The sequence below is a fragment of the Sarcophilus harrisii genome, chromosome 1, assembly GCF_902635505.1.
Source record: "Sarcophilus harrisii chromosome 1, mSarHar1.11, whole genome shotgun sequence".
Classification (NCBI taxonomy): Eukaryota; Metazoa; Chordata; class Mammalia; order Dasyuromorphia; family Dasyuridae; genus Sarcophilus; species Sarcophilus harrisii.
The window spans coordinates 4,522,536-4,542,687 of record NC_045426.1 but is presented as its reverse complement, the minus strand read 5'-3'; the positions used below and the strand labels follow the sequence as shown (position 1 = coordinate 4,542,687).

At 48.9% G+C, this 20,152-nt stretch overlaps 1 protein-coding gene across 1 annotated transcript in view; it reads left to right on the top strand.

Moving 5' to 3' along the window:
* HECW1 (HECT, C2 and WW domain containing E3 ubiquitin protein ligase 1) overlaps nt 1-20,152 on the top strand; it is a 240,336-nt gene that overhangs the window by 190,118 nt on the left and 30,066 nt on the right. The window contains exons 15-21 of the mRNA XM_031951752.1: nt 349-499; nt 5,484-5,644; nt 6,756-6,877; nt 8,105-8,290; nt 9,585-9,719; nt 18,634-18,739; nt 19,678-19,774. Coding sequence (XP_031807612.1) covers nt 349-499; nt 5,484-5,644; nt 6,756-6,877; nt 8,105-8,290; nt 9,585-9,719; nt 18,634-18,739; nt 19,678-19,774 — 958 coding nt within the window. The remainder of the gene's footprint in view (nt 1-348; nt 500-5,483; nt 5,645-6,755; nt 6,878-8,104; nt 8,291-9,584; nt 9,720-18,633; nt 18,740-19,677; nt 19,775-20,152) is intronic.

The window sequence follows — 20,152 nt, the reverse complement described above, 5'->3', positions numbered from 1 at the left end:
AGTCTGACCTTTCTTTTAAAACCAGACCCATCAGCTTAAACTATTGTTTCCTTAGACTCTGAATTGAACCCAAAACCCCTTAAGCCATCTCTGAGAATTTGAAGCAAAGGCTGAAGACCCTCAAACCTCATTTTAGCTACTGTGCCCACTTTCATGCCAGTTGGTCAGGCAGTCTGGGGGACTTCTAGATGGGCACCCATCCTTTGATCTGTTATGACAGCCCAAACATGTGAAAGGCACATTTGGATAGTTTGGTACAGCACCCATTGGTGGTGTGAAATCCTATGGATGGGAAGTCCCTGGGAATCCTTACTAATTTTCTTTATTTTTGTTTTCATTAAATATCAGACTGGGAAGCTCGGATTGACAGCCACGGGAGGGTATTTTACGTGGATCATGTCAATCGGACAACCACATGGCAGCGTCCGACAACCGCAGCCACTCCCGATGGGATACGTCGTTCCGGGTCTATTCAGCAGATGGAGCAACTCAACAGACGGTCAGTGTTCCCACTAAGCCAGGGGCCCTTCCTCCAGTGAAAAAGTTTGAGAGTGATGGCAAGCCTTTGATCAATGTCCCTACCTAGAAAGTGATGGCTTTGAAAGGGTGGGAGAGAAGACATAAAAGTAAGCCTTTGTCTTCTCTTCAGAAAATCTGTTCCCAACTGGCTCTTGAATTATTGGCCCAAGTCCAGGCTGTGCTCCTGACTCACTAAATGGTTTGTCAGGGTTGTCTGGCTCCAACCTGTCCACCTGGAGTGAGCCTCTTCCGATATCCCGACTGGTCCCTGGACAGCAGCCCTGTGATCTCTTCTCAGAACTATTCTTGAAGCTTCTCAAAGGGGCAAGGACCTGCCAGCTCTCATGCTCAAAGGCTGGCTGGGCTTTAGAGAGCACGGTCACCTCCAGAGGCCAATGAGACCTTAGAAGAGGTGCCTGTGATTTTCTCCATTTCCACAATAATGCTATCTCTCACTTCCTCTGCCCCAGACTAACGCTAAAGCTTCCTAACTTGGCTAATCACCTCCATTTGAATCTCCAAGCTACTACTGTGCTGATCTTGCCCATATAGAAGTCAGGTCACATCTGTCCTCTGCTCAAAATTCTACCATAGCTCTCTAGTGCATACACAGGAAAGCTGGTCTCTTTGCTAGCATTCGAGACCATTCAGAACATGGCATTGCTGCCAGCCTTACCTTGGACTCTATGCTTAAGCTTCTTAAACTGTGGCTTGCAACCCCATATGGGGTCTCACAACTGAATATGGGGTTGCAAGATTATGATTTATTCTCAGTAAATGTTTGCTTTGCATGCCTACTTTATATAGCTGTATATCTGGGGGCATATAAAAATTTCTTGGGCAAAAAGGGGTTGTGAGTGGGGGCAGCTAGGTGGTGCAGTGGATAGAGCACCCGAAGTCAGGAGGACCTGAATTCAAATCTGGCCTCAGACACTTAACACTTCTTGGTTGTATGATCCTGGGCAAGTCACTTAACCCCAATTGACTCAGGAAAAAAAGGGAGGGAGGTGTGAGTGGGCAAAGTTTTCAGAAGCCCTGTTCCATGCAACACTCAGACTAGACTGCTCTCTGTGTCTCTCCTAACTCACACTGAACACGCTCGCCTCCATTCCTTGGCTCTTGCCATTGCCACACTGGTGTGCCCTTTCTCCTTCCCGCACCTCGCCTCTTTAATTGTTTTTTGTTTTTTGTTTTTTTTAAATTTAATAGCCTTTTATTTACAGGATTTATACATGGGTAACTTTACAGCATTAACAATTGCCAAACCTCTTGTTCCAATTTTTCACCTCTTACCCCCCCCACCCGCTCCCCCAGATGGCAGGATGACCAGTAGATGTTAAATATATTAAAATATAACTTAGATACACAATAAGTATACATGACCAAAACATTATTTTGCTGTACAAAAAGAATCAGACTCTGAATTATTGTTACAATTAGCTTGTGAAGGACATCAAAAATGCAGGTGTGCATAAATATAGGGATTGGGAATTTAATGTAATGGTTTTTAGTCATCTCCCAGAGTTATTTTTCTGGGCATAGCTAGCTCAGTTCATTACTGCTCCATTAGAAATGATTTGGTTGATCTCGTTGCTGCGCCTCTTTAATTGTTAACAGGCCTTTAAAGCCAATTCAAAGGTCACTTCCTGCCAGAAGTCTCCCTGACTGCCACCAGCCACACCTGAGTCATTAGTTAGCTCTCCCACTTAGACTTTACAGAGCGGCCCCCGTTCAGCACCATGGAGAGAGGACCGTACAAGAGACACTAACATTAGTAAGTGACCTGCTCTGGTTCTAGAGCTTTGGGAGCCCCAAGTGCTTAGAGAACCTCCAGGAGTAAGGGAAAACAAACTGTCCCTGAGGCTGCCGTCTCTGAGGTTTGAGGAGGATGAGCAAGAACTCACGTTGTGGGGCAGCCAGACAGCACCACGGACAGCGCACTGGCCCTCAAGGCAGGAGGACCTGAGTTCAAATGCAGCCTCAGACTCCTACACTAACTCGCTGGGCAAGTCACTGAACCCCAATTGCTTCAGCAAAAAAAGGGGGAAAAAAGCATTCTTTGAGCTCCTACTATGTGCCAAGAGGCCAGAAACGGAAGGCAGGGGTTCACAGAAGCAGAAGGGAGGAGGGACATGGAGACGGAAGATGGAAGGTGTGAAAAGAGCGAGCTGGATCCTCCATGTGTAAAATAGAGTGAGCTGTGAGATGGGAAAGGCAGGAAGGAATCAGGCTTTAGAAGCCAAAGCAGGGTTTCTATCTGCTCCTGGAGCTCAGAGGGAGCCACTGCACCTGGCTGGGCAAGGGAGGAGTGAAGGAAGGATGATGGGGTCAGCTCTGCCCTTTCAGAGCATCTCCCAGGCAGCCAAAGGGAGGGTGCACTAAGGACAGGAGGAACCACCGGAGGTGACTAACTTTCAACAGAAAAGTGGTGAAGGGTGGTGGCTGTGGTTGTGGAGAGGGGGGAGCTTCAACTGACCAACAATATAAAGGCCTTACTGTGCTCCTCGCACAGGTCGAGGCTCTAGGACAGAGATGAAAAATGGAAATAGAGCTGGCCCTGCAGTGAGACACAGATCTGAGTGATATGATGGAGGCAGAGGATGACCAGCCCTTGGCTTGAGCATGGGGGGTGAATGAGGAGGGGAAGAGTGGGGAGGAGGTGGGAAGCCTGCCTGCCTCCATCTATCCATCTTGTAATTGGGCAGAAGGATCAGCCAACCTTCCCATAAATCCCAAGGCTTTCCCACCCTTATCTCCAGCTCGGCGGAAAGCCCCAAGCGCTGCTTTGTGATCGAGGGAGTGATCACAGCTGCCCCCAGCCTAGCGAGGGAAGCTCTCCATCTCTAAAGGGCTCCCACGCTAAGACTCATGGGATCCTGGCCAATAAGCTCCCAGTGCTCAGGAAAGCCCCTGCAGCCTCAGCTCCAGCACCCCCCAAGAAGCAGGTGTTCTCTGATCCCCACCCGACCAGAACCACTGCTCACACACAGATGTTTGGGCTCATTAATGGGCTAAACCAGGGTTCCCGGATACTCCGAATGGAATCGGGGAGGGCCAGTTACTTTGGCCAAGAGCTGAGAGATCCTGAACAAGGAATCGAGGCCCCTGCCCCGCTCTGACTCTTGGGTAGCTGGGCCACGGGGGGCAATCGATGGAGGAGCTGAACAATCAGCAGGCACCTGTTGAGTCGGATTGTGTGCCGGGCGCTGTGCAAAGAGCTGGGGGCCAACGAGAAAGAAGGGAGGCTGCTTCTCCCCTCCAGAGCCCCTCCATCTGCCCTCCGGGAGCCCCTCCATCTGCTCAGGGCTCACCAAGCATCAAACACCATGGGAGGCTTCTTGGGGTTTGGGACTATTTTTCATTCAATTACTTAGTAATAATCCTAACAAATATTTTGATACCATTTATAGTATTTAAGCCTCATCATAATCCTGTGAGGAAGAGAGGCACTACAGGCATTTTCTAATTGTTTTACAGAAAAGGCAACTGAGGCAAAGAGCCAGTGAGTGGTCTGCTCCTGGTACACAGTAAGTGCCAGGAGTGGAATGGCTTCTGGGGCAGGATCCCAACCCCAGTGCGGGCTACACTGCAGCCTCCCACAGGATGCTGGTCAGCCAGGCCACCACAGTCACCAGTTAGGTTCCTAAGCTGCCAAAAGCTGGTTTGGTCTCAGGATAGTGTCCGAGGAGGGTAGCCCCAGTCCGGACACGTTAATGGGTGACCCTAGGACTCCAAGGGGAAAACCTTCCGGGGGCTTGGAATTGGAGTTCAGGGGCACCTTACCATCAGACTTGCTGGGAAGATGTTTTTTATTGCTGGGAACTGAGGCACACGCATTTATATGCACACTTAGACACAGACATATAGTTCTGTTTATTTGCATAAGGACATAAACCCACATCTGTACACTCACACACATACATATCCCATACAATTACACACACACACACACTCTTGTGCACACACAATCATATTCTTGCATGCACACACTCACATGAACACACACACGCTCTCACACACACACTCACTCTCACACACCCTTAAGACCAGCTACAAGGCCACTTCTGTGAATCTCCCAACTTGGCAGGGAGTTTAACTTCTCTTTGGTTACACTGGAGAGAACACAAAGCTTTGAGTTCACCCCTTGGGAGAATCCATTGAGTGAGCTGTGGATGCTGGGCCCGCAGGAGGGAAGGCCCGGCGGCCCCTCGAGGCTGGGAGGGCTGTCCCCTCAGAGGAGGATTAGCCTTGGCCTTTTGGGCCCAGAGGACAGAGCCAGGAGAAGCACCTGGGCGGGGATCGGGTTGTGATTCCCAGCAGTGGGGGTGGGGGGTTAGAGAAGGGTCTTAATGTCAGGGAAAACTTCCCAGAGGGCCACGGGAGGAGAGGCTGCACAGCCACGTGGGGGTGATTTGCAGGGGGACGCTTATTTGGGAAAAGCTGGATTGCTCCCTTTGTCCCCGGCTTGTTCTGTCTACGCGCTCAAGATCCGGGTCCCCTCCAGAGTAGAACATGGGCTGCCAGGGGGAAGGGCCTGGGCCGTGTTCTCTCTGGGTATCCTTTTGGTAATCCTTGGCACCCAGTAGGGGCTTAATCAATGCATGTTGAGATGTTGGATTCAGTCACGCATTCTGTTAACCAAAATGAGCCTGGAGATACTGGAAAGTTCTTTCTTGTTCACAGACAGAAAGGGTCTGATGGTTCCTAGTTTCTTTTTTGCTGCTTGTGTGGAAATTTCTGTGATTCAATCAACAAGCATTGATGAAGCACCTACTATGTGCCAGGCCCTGGGCACACCAGAGCAGAAGTGAAGCAACCTCTGCCCTCAGGAGCTCAGGCTCTAACATTGAGGTGTAGTCTGAGCGTTCGGGGTTGCACAGAGAGAAAGGGGGCTCTGCCCGCAGATGCTTCGGGTAAATGCTGCCCCTGCCACTAACCTCAGCTCTCCATTGTTCACCTCAAAGGTACCAGAATATCCAGCGCACCATCGCCACGGACCGCTCTGAAGAAGACTCTGGTGGCCCAGCAGGCCCTGAGCAGGCGCTCGCTGGAGGCGGTGATGGAGGCAGTGGAGGCGGAGGAGGGGGCAGTGACTCGGAGGCAGACTCTTCTCAGCAGAACTTAGGTGACCGAGTCCTGATGGCTGTGATCTGTGGATGTGAGGGACGGTGGCTGGCAGCTGCGGGGAGGGGGAGGGAGAGGGGTTGCCCAGGAGCAGGGGGGAGCAGCCTGGCTTGTCTTTGCCAAAACCCGGCTGTTTTCCCCACTGGGCAGGGCCTCCTAGACTGGAGAAGCCGCTCTGTGGGCAGCTGGGGCCCCGGGCCCTGGTCTCCCTAGGGCCGAGGGCAGGGACTTTGGGGGCTCGGGGGCCCATGAAGCTTGGGTCTGCAGCTGTCCTTATGGGAGCGTTGCCTCCGTCACACACAGCTGCCGCTCTGGGGGGACGCTTGAGCATCCTTGGTCAGTCTTAGTGACAACATCTATCAGGTATCCAAAGTCAAAAGGACCCCAGAGTCTGTCTGGTCCAATGCCCCTGTTTCATGGGGGGAGGAGCAAAAAGGATCCATGGCTCTGCCAGTGACATAAGGAAAGAAGGAAGGAAGGAAGGAAGGGAGGGAGGGAGGGAGGGAGGAAGGAAGGAAGGAAGGAAGGAAGGAAGGAAGGAAGGAAGGAAGGAAGGAAGGAAGGAAGGAAGGAAGGAAGGAAGGAAAGAAGGGAGGGAGGGAGGAAGGAAGGAAGGAAGGAAGGGAGGGAGGGAGGGAGGGAGGGAGGGAAGGAGGGAGGGAGGGAAGGAAGGAGGAGAGGAGAGGAGAGGAGAGAGGGCAGGAGGATGGATACATTTTGATCCACACTTTTGAATACCCCCCAAGCGGGCATCTCCCAGACCTCTGTATAAGTCCCAGGTGTCTGTTTCCTGGCCTCTGCCCACCTTCTGAATCAAAGCCTGGCGGCTCCAGGGGCAGAGAAAAGCAGGCCCCTCTGTGCCAGTCTAATGAAAGCAGGAAGGAGGCGGGCTAATGTGAGGAGGCCGGGCCCTCAGACATCCCTTAGTGGGGAGCAGGAGGGCACAGAACCAGGAAGCACGGTAGTGATAGGGAGCCTGCTGCCTTAAGCACACACAAGCTGACAGCAGGCTGCCTCTGGCTGCCCAGCTGCCGCGCCCCCAGGGTAGAGCGTGGCTTGGGGGGGCAAGGCGACTTTCCAAAGACTCAGTTGCTCGGTTCTCCCTTTCCTAGAGTTGGGGAGAGAAGGGTCGCTGTCCCCTGGGAACTCCCAGAAGATCACGCTGCTGCTGCAGTCCCCAGCTGTCAAGTTCCTCACCAACCCCGAGTTCTTCACTGTTCTGCATGCCAACTATGTGAGTTCCCACAGAGACCGGCCTGGCACGGGGAGAGGGGGGCACAGGCCTGGTCTGGGGGAGGGGCAGGCCTGGCACAGGGGGCAGGCCTGGGGAAGGGAAGCAAGAGGAATCTCACGTGCTCACAACTGGTTCCTCTTTATTTGGGGCAAGTGGAACAGACTGTTTGCTACTTTTTATCTGCCTCCTGGGTAGAAAGAAAGTCGTTTTAGACAGAGGCTGGTGGCCCTTTCAGATGCTGAAAGTCCACGTGTGCTCGCCGGGAGCCGGCGCCCACAGGAGGGGAGCAGCCTTAATAGTCACTGCTACGCCAATGTCCTTCATTTACAAAGGAGGCGCTGGTCCCCTCGGCAGGGACAGTGCCACAGGAATGGCCTCTGTCGGCGCCCAGCAGCTCCTTGGGCAGTGGTGGGAGGGTTTACCTACGGCCTCCAGAGGAGGGGTCTGCAGTCTAAGGCTTGTGCGTCAGGGGAGTTACCCTGGCAGCCCTGCCCGGGTGGTCACTGTTGGGCAGCTCAGGGCGCTGGAAGGTCTGAGTCTGGATCCTGCCTCGGAGGCGGGATGGCTGTGGGGCCTTCATTGCTGTCTGCCTCAGTTTCCTCATTTTGGAGTTCTCATGGGGGGATGTTCAGGTGTCTGGCTCCCACAGACAGGAGATCTAGGGCTTTGGGAATGAATCCTCCCTTTGGGATGAAGCTGCCCCCCCCCATCTGTACACTCCCATCCCAGAGAGAAAGCGAGGCCTGGATCCGGGGCTTGTCCCTCCTTTTCCCTGATGGCGGAAGCTGTGCCTGGGAATCTGATTTGAAATCAAGTGTTTCATATATTTTAGCATATTGAACACGTGTGGGACTGCCTGCCATCTAGGGGAGGGGGTGAGAGGGAGGGGAAAAGTTAGAACAGAAAGTTTGCAAGGGTCAATGTTGGAAAATTACCCAGGCAGATGTTTTGAAAATTAAAAAAAAAACTTAAATAAAAAAAGGAAATCTAAAAAAAGGAAAAGAAATCAAGTGTTTCAGTTCTGGCTCTTCCCTTGACCTTACACAAGGGCCTCAGTTTCCTCATCTGAAGAATGGGGAGGGGGTTTCTCCATAAGCTCTGAGCTCCTTTCCAGCTCCAAATCCAGGCCCTCAGCTCTAGGACTCGGGCTCCATCCCTGCCCAGCAGCAGTCAGCGGATGGGAGGCCCAGGGGAGCTCTCCATGGTGTCTCCCTCTGCTGCCCCCAGAGTGCCTACCGCACCTTCACCAACAGCACCTGCCTGAAGCACATGATCCTGAAGGTCCGGAGGGACGCTCGCAACTTTGAACGGTACCAGCACAACCGGGACCTGGTGAACTTCATCAACATGTTCGCCGACACGCGCCTCGAGTTACCCCGAGGCTGGGAAATCAAAACTGACCAGCAGGGCAAGGTGAGGGGAGGGGGAAGGGGAAGAAGGGGGGCCAGCCTTTCCGGCTTGCAGCTTGCCCTGGGGTAGAGTGGATAGGGGGAGGCTTGAACCAGGTACCCTCAGCTGCGGTTGGGCAGCAGGGGGCAAGGTCAGCTTCCCTGCAGTCTGGGCTGGGGGGCTGAGGAAGAGTCCACTTGGGAGATGACTTTCACCCCAGGCCCCACTGGGCCTTTGCTGCATTAGCATTCCCCTCCTGGAGCTCCAATGAGAAGTTTCTTGCTTTGGAAACTCCTGAGCTCTCCAGGCAGGACTGGGAGGAGGGGTGGAGGGGGAGGCCTTAGGTCTTTTAGTTTTCAGTCCTCCTCATCCTGCCCCCTCTCAGGACCCCTTTGGGGTTTTCTTGACAGAGACACTGGGTGGGTTTGCCATTTCCTTCTCAGGTCTTGGGCCAACAGTGCCAAAGGGTTTGCCCAGCATCACTAAGCTGTCCGAGGCCAGATTTCAACTCAGTTCTTCCTGCCCTGAGGACCGACACTCTCCCCACTGCACCACTTAGCCACCCCTGATCTTTCACCTCTTTTAGGAAGTCCCATGAGCCCTCCCTCTCCAAATCCCTAGTTTTTCCTCCAGACATGACTGTGGGAGCATGCAGGGAAATTACAAATGGCCTTGGCACAACATTGTAGAGTTTACAGAAACCCTTTCTAGATCTCACAGTGAGTCTTACAACCACTCATGGAGGAGGGTGGCTTCTGGTTTGACAGATGAGGAAACTGAGGCTCAGGAGCTCAAATTATTTGACCAGAATCACCAGGCTTGAAAGTGTCAGAGGCAGGATCTGAACTCAGATCTCTCTTCCTCCAAGCCCAGCATGATATCCTCTGGGCTACCCCGCTTCCCATTTGGCAAAATGAATTAAGTTGAGCTGAGAGTAGGCATTCAAAGTACCTTCGGGCTCTAGGGTTCTGTGTTCAGGAGGGTGTGGACATTCAGCTTACTTCCCCCAGGGAAGCGGAGCTTCTGGGACCCGATCCCAAGAGAGGCTAGGTGGCTGCAAGGAAAGCAGCCTGCTGTCAGCACTCTTTGTGGGATCCTCCAGGGCCCACTCCCCCAAAGGAGGGTTGGATGCCCATCATTAGCTCTTTTTTAGCCCCTGTACTAAGGGATTCCTGAAAGTGAAAGGATCTCCACCCCCACCGTTACATGAAAGTCAGAGAGCAGGCTGGGAGAGTTGGACCCCCACTCCCGGCACATCCCTCTCTGCCCTCGTGCCCATTCTCCTGCCCAATGGGTTGGATTTTCTTTCCCTCTGCAGTCTTTTTTCGTGGACCACAACAGCCGAGCGACCACCTTCATCGACCCCCGGATCCCTCTTCAGAATGGACGTCTCCCCAACCACCTGACCCACAGGCAGCATCTCCAGCGGCTGCGCAGCTATAGCGCCGGGGAGGTGAGTCTGCCCCTCCCCAGGAAGGGCAATAGCAGGACCCCTTGTGGGTAACCTTCCCATGGGCTGCCGTGCCTTGTCCAGGCTCGGAAGTCTCTGTGTGGTCTCCCTGTTCTTGGCTGCTGCGGCCTCAGGTCCAGGGCGCCCGTGAGCACCAGCTTTTAGTAGAACTGGATCGCCAGGATGGGAGATGTGAGAGAGGAGCAGAATGAAAGGAGAAAACGTTCCAGGCCATGCTAGTCCTGAGGATCAGGGAGCCCTGATGGCCCAAGAAGGGTTCCGGGGGGGGGGCGCAGCAAGGTGGCTGAGGGCAGTCACCCGGTTTCCTTCTGGGGCTCCTCAAAACCCTCAGATTTGTGTCCAGGTAAGTCACCATGCTTCCCCTGCAGACCAGTTCCCTCTGAAGCCGCCCAGAGCTAATAGGGAGCACAGGTGAATGTAGTGCCATGGGATTCTGGGATCATGATGGGAAAGTGGACAGAAACACTTTGTAGGACTATGGCTCTCTAGCCTAAGGTTGGGCCAGTCAATGCTTTGGGGTGGAGAGCCCTTTGTAGGAAGGTTGTTGACAAGATGGAGAACATTTAGACAAGTCACCAAGCTGGTGGAGGGCCATATGTCCAAGCCAAAGAAGGACAGGGTGAAGGAGCTGGGGGTGTTTGCTCAGATTCAGGGGGACATGAGAGCTGTTGGGTAGAGAAGGCTTTGGACTTGTTCAATTTGGCCCAAAGGACAGAGCCAGAAATGACAGAGAGAAGGATTTAGCTCTATCTGGGGTGGGGGAGGAGCTGTCCTAACATGGAATGGGCTTGCTGGTCAGGAAGGGAGCTGCCCGTCTGTGAGGGCCTTTAAGCACAGACCTGGTGACCTCTTGCTTCGTGTGGAATGGAAGAGCTGCTTGCTCTGGCCCAGGTTGGTTTAGAGACACAAGGAGATCCCTTCCATCTCTGAGATTCTGGAGAGAGCCATCTTCTCAATCATGTATGTTGACATCATAAGTGCACGCTTAACATTATGAGCTAATTTTCCTGGTAATCAAATGAGGATTCTACTGAAGTCATAGCTTAGTGCATGTGGCCCTAGGTGGGCTTTTGGAGGTGACAGAGTCAACCTTCCCAGAATCATAGCAATAGAAGGAGGCCAGGAATCCTTCCCGGCACCCAGAAAGTAGTTATCTGGTCTTTTGGTTTTCTGCAAATGCTGAACTTTGCCAGAACATGGAGCTAAGCCTGCCCCTTCTTATTTACTCAGGTGGCACCAGGGCAATATTTCAGAAAAAGCCAAAATTCTAGCTGTGCAAGTTGGTAATATGCTGAGCTTTCCGGAAAAAGAGAGAGAGAAAGGGGAGGGGGGAGAGAGAACGAGAACGTTCTTATAATCTACCCAAAATGTTGGAGGCAGCATGGAGTTTGGTATGAATCGAGACAAGAAAGCACAGATGCCCAAAAGAAGACTTTGTACAACAGAAAGTCAATAGGGAGGTCAAATCACAGATGAAGTGGAGAAAGATTAGAAATCAGACTGTCATTTAATGGACAGTATTTAATTTAACACCCAGTATTTAAAATGCCATGTGAAAATGCCTATAAGGAAAATATGTTGATTTCTAGCTGCTTGAAATTAGGATTTGAATTAGGGAGAGGTACATACATATGTAAACATGTATAAATATAAATAGATATAACAATATATGTGATGACCGCATATTTTAAAATCAGCTAGAGTCAGGAATTCAGGTTAAGGGAAAATCTTCCATCTTTATTCACAGTAGAGGTGAAGAAGGATCGGAGGTAAAGGGGAATCGGAGGTAAAGGAGAATTCATGATAGCAATGTGTGCAGCTGAGTCAAGAAGCCAGCCAGACCAGCAGCCAGCCAGTAGTCTCTCCCTGCCTCTCTTCCTACCCCCCTGCCTCCACCCACCAAAATCATCATTTCCTATACAACACATCAGGACTTACACAAAGAGTGGGCGGGGGCCATTCTTTCTCCAAGCATATCTATAATAGAGTATGGTCCAATTACTATTTAGCCTCACGTGCTTGGGACCTCAGTGCATCAACTCGTGCTTCAGCCCATTACATCTCCCGCTTTCTTTTATTTTAGAACACAGGTGGTCATGCCATCCCTGACTCCTCAGGGAGGTCAGAGCCCCCAAGGGGAGGTGATCACAGCCTCCCTAACTTCTCAGGGAAGGAAGTGAAAGCACCAAAAAGGAGATGATCCCGCCCTCCCTGACATCTCAGGAAGGGAGATGAAAAGCACCAAAGGGAAGTGGGGGTTGCTAGCGGGTTTCTGGGCTGAAGGATCTTATTATGCACAAACCCATCAGCATGGGAGGTATTACACAAGCACATAGCAATAACGCAGAGGCTATTAGGGATGACCCTCCCCTCAGTCAGTGCAGGCTCGATGTGGTGTAACAAACATGAATTGTACACGCAAGTAGCGGAATAGCAAACAATATAAATCAACATGGTGTTATAAAAGATCACCAGAAGTCCTAGAAGGAGAGTATGTAAACAACAGTCACACATACGCCTTCTTCAGCAGCCAAGAGATAGTCCAAAACCAATCTATTGTTCATTGCTTCACATGTCAGGGAATCCAGTGATCCCCCCAAGTTTTTGAAGTCCTGCAAAAGTCTTTTTTGTGTGTTAGGGAATCCAATGATTCCAGCAGATATTGAAGTCCTGTAACAGTCTTATCATTTCTCAGAGAATCCGATGATTCCTGAGGGTTTTTAAGTCCTATGTCTCAAAGAATCCACAGATTCCTGAGGGTTTTCAAGTCCTACAACAATCTTATGTCTCAGAGAATCCAATGATTCCTGAGGATTTTCAAGTCCTACAACAATCTTATCATGTCTCAGAGAATCCAATGATTCCTGAGGGTTTTTTGAAGTCCAACCATTTTCAATGTCCATGAGTCAAACGCCATAACTGCCACACTCTTTCAATGGTGAGCACAATCAGCAACAGCACCACCCATTGTTTCTTGGGTCTTCTCCTTCATTTCAAGGGTCTGCTCCGTCTCTCTGCGATGGACAAGGTGAATACGGCTCATTGGCACCCATCTGATTCCTTCTCCACCTGTAGAGATACAAGCAAACCCTCTCCCCCAAGCAGTTACCCTATCTGGTCCCTTCCATTCACCACTTTCTGGCCACATCACCTGGCGATTATCTAAAGATAGTGGAGCTGCTCGCACTGGACACTGCCCTTCCGGTGGGTTATAAAACCTGTCTGCCGGAGCCAGTGCATCTTTATCAAAAATCAAGAAGTTAATAGTAGTATAAAGGGTTAGATTTAGAAGTTCTCTAGGGTTACCTGTGGCTCCCCCTTTCTTTTGTTTTTGGAGGAGCGTCTTAATATCTCTGTTTCTTTTCTCTACTATTGCCTGTCCTTGAGGATTAAAAGGTATGCCAATGGTGTGTAAAATCTTATACTCTTCACAAAAGTGTGCAGCATATTTGGACGTTTTACAGCAATTAGGGTTAAATATGAGTACTTCAGTTTTTTAGGCAGGGCTGCTGTTGCAGGCCTGCCAACACTTTCACCTGTTCCTGTTTAATGGAAAACGAATATACCAGTGTGGATAGAACAGTGCCCCTTAGGTAGTGATAAAATTCAGGCCTTATTAGATGTAGTACAGGAGCAGCTTGACCAAGGACACTTACAACCTTCTCTAAGTCCTTGGAATTCCCCAGTGTTTGTTGTAAAAAAGAAATCTGGAAAATGGAGGATGTTAACAGATTTAAGAAAGGTGAATGAACAGATGGAAACTATGGGAACTCTTCAGTCTGGACTTCCGTCTCCTACTCAGTTGCCTAGAGAATGGCCTCTTTGGATCATAGACATTAAGGATTATTTCTATTCTATCCCTCTGGATAAGGAGGATATGAAAAGATTTGCCTTTTCAGTGCCCAGTGTTAGCTGAGCCTTATAAAAGATATGAATGGACAGTTTTGCCACGGGGAATGAAAAACAGCCCCATGTGGGGCGCCAAATGTAATGACCGCGTATTTTAAAATCAGCCAGAGTCAGGAATTCAGGTTAAGGGAAAATCTTCAATTTTTATTCTCAGTGGAGGTGAAGAAGGATCCGAGGTAAAGGGGGATCGGAGGTAAAGGGAAATTCGCGATAGCAATGTGTGCAGCTGAGTCAAGAAGCCAGCCAGATCAGAAGCCACCAGAGCAGAACCCAGCCAGTAGTCTCTCCCCACCTCTCTCTCTGCCCCTTTGCCTCTACCCACAAAATCATCATTTCCTATACAACACATCAGGACTTACACAGAGAGTGGGCAGGGGCCATTCTTTCTCCAAGCATATAAATAAAGTATGCTCCAATTACTATTTAGCCTCACGTGCTTGGGACCTCAGTGCATCAACTCAAGCTTCAGCCCATTACAAATATAAATATTATATATATAAATAGGTAAATATATATATATACAGGTAAAGACATATATATATATATAAATATATATATATATATATATATATATATATATATATATATATATATATATATCTTTTTACCCAGCACAGTTGCTGTCCTCTAGAGGTTCATATGCTTTTGGGAAGGGGTACAAGATATGATAAATATTTATTAAATGCTGATTACATGCCAGGCACTGTGCTAAATGCTGGACCTACAAATAAGAAAATGTCCCTCCCCTCAAGAAACTTGCAGTCTAATGATTATATAATCATTCAGTATCCATTGCAATAGGGACATAAATAAACCTAAGAGAAATAACTATTGTTAGAGACAGAGTCAAGATGTTAGGGTAGCAGAGCACAAAGAGCTAGAAAATGTACTGGATGGAATCCTGATCAGAAAAAGCAAGAAAAATCATAGTGAGTCATTTTTTCAGGCTCAGTGGGAGCAGGAAAACAGAGAGGTCTCTGAACCCTGGATATGGGGTCTGCCCAGGGGCACATTATATGGAGCATTCCAGTGCCCAGGGACTGAAAGAGGACTGAAACTGTACCCGAGGGTGAAAAGACGTTCTCACAGATTCTGAGCTCATGGGATACAGGAGCTGGTGAATCTACAGAATATTCTATCTGGCCGTAGTCAAATGGAATTTCCAACCAAGAACAAGCCCACAGGTATATTGCTCAGGTCTATACCTGATTCAGATCTTGCAGAGTTCAGACCAGGAGAGTATTAAGGAGATTTTGCCCTATATAAGACCACTTTGGGAGCACTGAAAACCCTGCCCAAGCTGTTCCTGAAAAGGGGAAGTAACACAACTTTCAATATCCCCAGGAAAATAATAGAAAGACCCAAATAGACAAAAGTTAAGCACAAATCTGAGAAGTACACATAGCCCAGACTAGCATAAAGTCCCAAATCAGGAAGTAGCCTGAAAAAATGGATATCTTAAAAAAAAAAAAAAAAAAAAGAACGATCCCATCATCAACTATTGTGGCAGCAAGATTGCTAAAGACACAAACTCAAAAATGAGAATGACTTCAGAGTATCTACAAGTTAAGTCATATAGAAAAACACTGCTTGGGCACAAGCTCAATTAGAAATCCTGGAAGGGATAAAGCAAAGGGAGGGAGGGAGAGAGAAAGAGAGAGAGAGAGAGAGAGAGAGAGAGAAAGGAAGGGTGAGAAGGAGAGAGAGAAGGAGGGAGGGAGAAGAAGGAAAGGCAGGAGGGAGGAGGGAGGAGGGAGAAGGGAGGGAGGGAGGGAGAAAGGGAAAGAGGAAGAAAGGGAGAGACACAGACAACGACAAAGAGATGGAGACAGAGAGCAAAAATTTTAAAAACTAAATGAGGGTGCTAACAGGAAAAAAATTGAGGAAAGAAATGAGAACTACATAGCAGAGAAAGATGTGGAAAGATAACTGAATCTTAAAACAAGAGGTGTACAAACTTGCCAAAGGGGGAAAAACTCCCTGAAAATGTTAATTGACCAAATAGAAGTTAATTACTTCATAAGACATCAAGAAATAAAGTCAAACAAAGCAAGAAAATAAAACCGAAAGTCTGAAAAAAATTATGGTATTTCATAACAAAAAACAACTGACCTGGAAAATAAATCAAGGAGAGATAATTTAAGAATTAAGGAACTTCCTGAAAGCCATGACAAAAAAGACTCTTAGATATCATATTTCAAGAAATCTATTTTTTAAAATGCTCTGATGCCATAGAATCAGAGGGCAAGTAAAAATCAAAAGAATCCATCAATTGCCTTCTGGAAGAAACCCCAAAATGAAAACTCTCAGAATTCCCAGGACAAAGGAAAACAACAAGAAAGAAAGAACATAAGTACAAGAACCCATAGTCAGAATCAAGATGCAGCAGCCACTGGGATTAATAAGATTAAACTATTTACATTGTGATAATGGAAGAGGATACATGTATCCCCTCAGAACTCTGTCATCAGGTGTCATAGAGAGAGTTTAATTAGATGGGGAACCTGGGAGAGGTGGTTGATACTTTGTACTCGAAGAAGACCAATGATATTATGTCCTTGTATTTTTGACTAATCAGACCAGTGCAGGCTTGGAGGGATCTACCACAAGTTGGGCACAAATAGTTCATATGAATATTTGGGATGGAGCGGTCTCTAGCCTTTCCCATCTCATTTTTCTTTCTGATGCTGTGATTCCGCTTTTCTCATGAAGCACAATGCCTTCTTCCGCATGGGTGGTCTATGCCAGGTCTCCCATGTCTCATAATTGATACAAATGTTCAGAGACCTTGAGTGCCTTTGTGCTGCTTCTTTTGACTTATACGTGAGCACTTACCTTGTGTTCTCTGTAAAATAGAATTTTAGGCAAATGTACCTTTGGTATTCAAACAATATGGCCAGCCTCTCAGAGTGCGCTCTCTGCGGTAGTTTGAATCTCGGCAGCTCGGCTCGAGAAAGGACCCCAGGGTCCCATATCTCCTCCTGCCGGGTGATTTTCAGAATCTTCCTGAGACGGTTCAAACAGAGGTGATTCAGGTTCCGGGCAGGGCGCTGGTGGAGTGTCCGAATTTCACAGGCACACAGCAGCTCTGTAAGGCCTTCAGATTGGTAGGCAGCCCAAGCCCTCCAACTTGCTGATCCACTCTTAGTATCTTATTTTATTACCTCTTTTATTGATGAAATTGTTCGGAGATAAAAATTCTTCCTCCAAAGAACTGCTTTGGCTGAGTCCCCAAACTTTAGGTACGTCCTCTCATCCCTACTGGTCCAGCCATTCTGAAAAGCACTTTGGAACTCCACACAAAAAGCTGAGAATTGTGCATGCACTGACCCAGTGATACCAGTACTGGGTCTATACCATAAAGATACCAAAGAAAGGGACCAAAAATGGGTGGCGCAGTGGAGAGAGCACCAGACCTGAAATCAAGAGGATCTGAGTTCAAATTTGGTCTCAGACACTTAACACTTCTGAGTTGTGTTACCCTGGGCAAGTCACTTAATCCCAATTGCCTCAGCAACATATATATATATATATATATATATATATATATATATATATATATATTATTTTTTTCATGCATATATATATATTTTATCTCTCAGTAACATATGAATATATATAGGAAAGGAACCTATGTATGCAAAAACATTTTTCATGGTGACAAAGAACTGGAAACTAAGGGATGCCCGTCAAATGGGGAATAGCTAAAGAAATAATGGTACATGATAGGATTCTATCATGTTATATGAAATGATGCAGGGAAATGGTTTTAAAGAAACCTGGAAAGACGTGTATGAAAGTTGCAGAGTGAAGTAACCAGAACTCAGAGAACGGTTCATACTATTACGATATCATAACAAAAAAGACTTCGGAAAAATTTAAGCCATCTGACCAACACAATGATCAGCCACAGTTTCGAAGGACTCCTGCTGAAACCTGCTGCCCACATCTAGATGGAGAACGTGGACTTAGGTAGCAGATTCAAGTACACATTTTAATGGATGGGGCCAATGTGGGCATTTGTTTTGCTTGGCAATGAATATTTATAACAGGGTTGTTGTTCTTGCTTTCTCAGTGCATGGGGAGGAGGATGTGAGAGAGACACGATTTGGAACTGAAAATTAAAATCGATTTTTGAAAGGGAAAAAAGGCTAGGAAAGGAAGTAGTCCTACTAAGTTCCTTCTGTGATACAAATGTGGTCTTGTTACTTAAACCAAAGAGAATCATAACAGAGAAAGAAAACTAGAGACCAATAATTCGTAATGAATATTGATATAAAAATTAATTAAAATTAGCAGATTGTCACAAAGATTATCCATAAGTCTGAGCTGCATTTATGTTGGGCTAGTTCAATATTAGGAAAACTACGGGCATAATTGATCATATTAATAACAAGAATAACAAAAATCATGATGATGGAAATGTTTCCACGCTTTGAACGTTCGATTTGTATGTTACTTAATGACGTGTTGCAAAGTTGACTTGTGTCAGTCGCCTGGCCTTCCTCATAGCATTCCTTCTTCCAGAACTAGCTCAGTTATTCACAGTTTCTTTGTAGCATTTCTGTGAAGAGATCGGCAAGGGATGATGCACAGAGAGCCGGCCTTTGGAATCAGGGAGGCTTGTGTCCCAGTGGTGTCTCTGACCTGAAATTGCCCACGTTATTCCTTAATGTCCAGAAGCCTGTGCTGTTCCCTATGAGTTAAGGGAGGGGGTGCCCGCCTGTAATGGTGAGCAGTTTCCACACTGGGAGTTCCTTCCCCAGAAGACTCCTGACTTGAAAGGGAGAAGGGGACATTTGCTCTTTTCTGGATCTGAGAAGCTCCAGAGGGGACTATAGCTTTTTGGGGTTTCCTTATGTGCTGGGCAGGATCTGACTCCTCCCAGTTGTTGACTCTTATATTTCAGCCAAAGGAGACTCCTCCGGTGGGAACCTGACTTTGACACTGGTGGGGGCCACGCTCTCCTTTTCTTCTTTTACACCAGGCCTCAGAAGTCTCTCGGAATCGGGGCGCCTCCCTCCTGGCCCGGCCGGGGCACAGTCTCGTGGCCGCCATCAGGAGCCAGCACCACCACGAGTCGTTACCTCTGGGTGAGCCGTGCTCCCCTCAGCTCCTCCCAGGCTCCTCTCTCCTGAGCTCTTCCTTGCCCCCTTGGTCCTGAATGCCCCTCTCTCTCATTGGCTGTTGGGGTGGCACAGCCGGGCCATGGTTTCCTGTCTGTGAGGACCCATTTGTTCTCTCTGGGCCATTATCAGGCCCTGCTCCCTAGCCCTGTCCTGCCCAGCTGCATGTCAGGTGGATGAGGGGCTGGCAGAGGAATCTGGGGGGAGGGGGTTCTCTGGGGGCCAACAAGGGGCCCACCTCACTGCTCTGCTTCCCTGCAATTACAAAATCTGTCTGGAATCTTCAAAGATTGAATGATCATAGATAGAGATGGGGAGAACTTGGAGGTCGTCCTCCCTTTTAAATGAGGAAGCTGGGTCTCAAATTGGTTCAGAATCTTGGCCAAGGCCCTTCAGAGGCTAAGTGGCAGAACTTAAACCCAGGGCACCTCCAGAGCCCAAAACCAGTTCACTCCATGTCGTGTCTCCCAGCCCCCCCCCCCACTTAGGGTCATGGAAAGCCACAGACCTCATGGGTTAATACGAGACAAGTGCGTGTCCTCCTTAGAGAGAATGGCTGCCCCCTCCGCCCCCGCTCTGGCCTGGTGTGCGTTATCCCCCAGTACGTCCTGCCTAGAGAGATTGGCCCTCCCCCCTCTCCGAGCCTGGTGTGGGTTATTCCCTGGCCAAAGGCCCGGCGGCCAGGCTCATTTACTCCAAGCCCAGGCCGAGCTCCGACTAGTAAGAGAATTCCGGCCCGGGCAAGCGAGAAGCCCAACGGGTCCTGAATCTCTCTGAGGACAAGGAGACTTGCCCTCGAAGCCCCTCCAGAAATCCCAGCTCACGTCAAGCAGCAATTTTCCCATCAGCCAAAAACCCGTCTCTGGGCGTAGACGTGAGCGGGCGTTCTGTGCTGTCTCTTGCAGCTTATAACGACAAGATTGTGGCGTTCCTCCGCCAGCCCAACATTTTTGAAATGCTGCAGGAGCGTCAGCAAAGCCTGGCCCGGAACCACACACTCAGGTACGGCCCCTTTGTCTGGCCTGGAGCTCGTCCTCTGTCCAGCTGTGAACCCGGGACCCACCCAGCCCCCACCCAGCCCCCACCCCGCTTCCTTGGTGCACCCAGGAATTCTTAATGATTCTCTATGAGCTCTTGAACACAAGGGGAATGAGCCCCCACCCCCAGCCTGGTGGGAATCAGATTGGGAAGGAAAGAACCTCACAGAGCAATGAGTCCATTGCACAGACTGGCCCCAGAGAGAAGTGACTTGTCCAGGGTCATGCAGGTAATAGAAATTCAGGTCTTCTGGCCCCAGAGCCACAGACAGAGACAGAAAGACAAAGACACAGAGAGTGTGAGAGAGAGAGAGAGAGAAACACCCATCTTTTCTTCCACCCT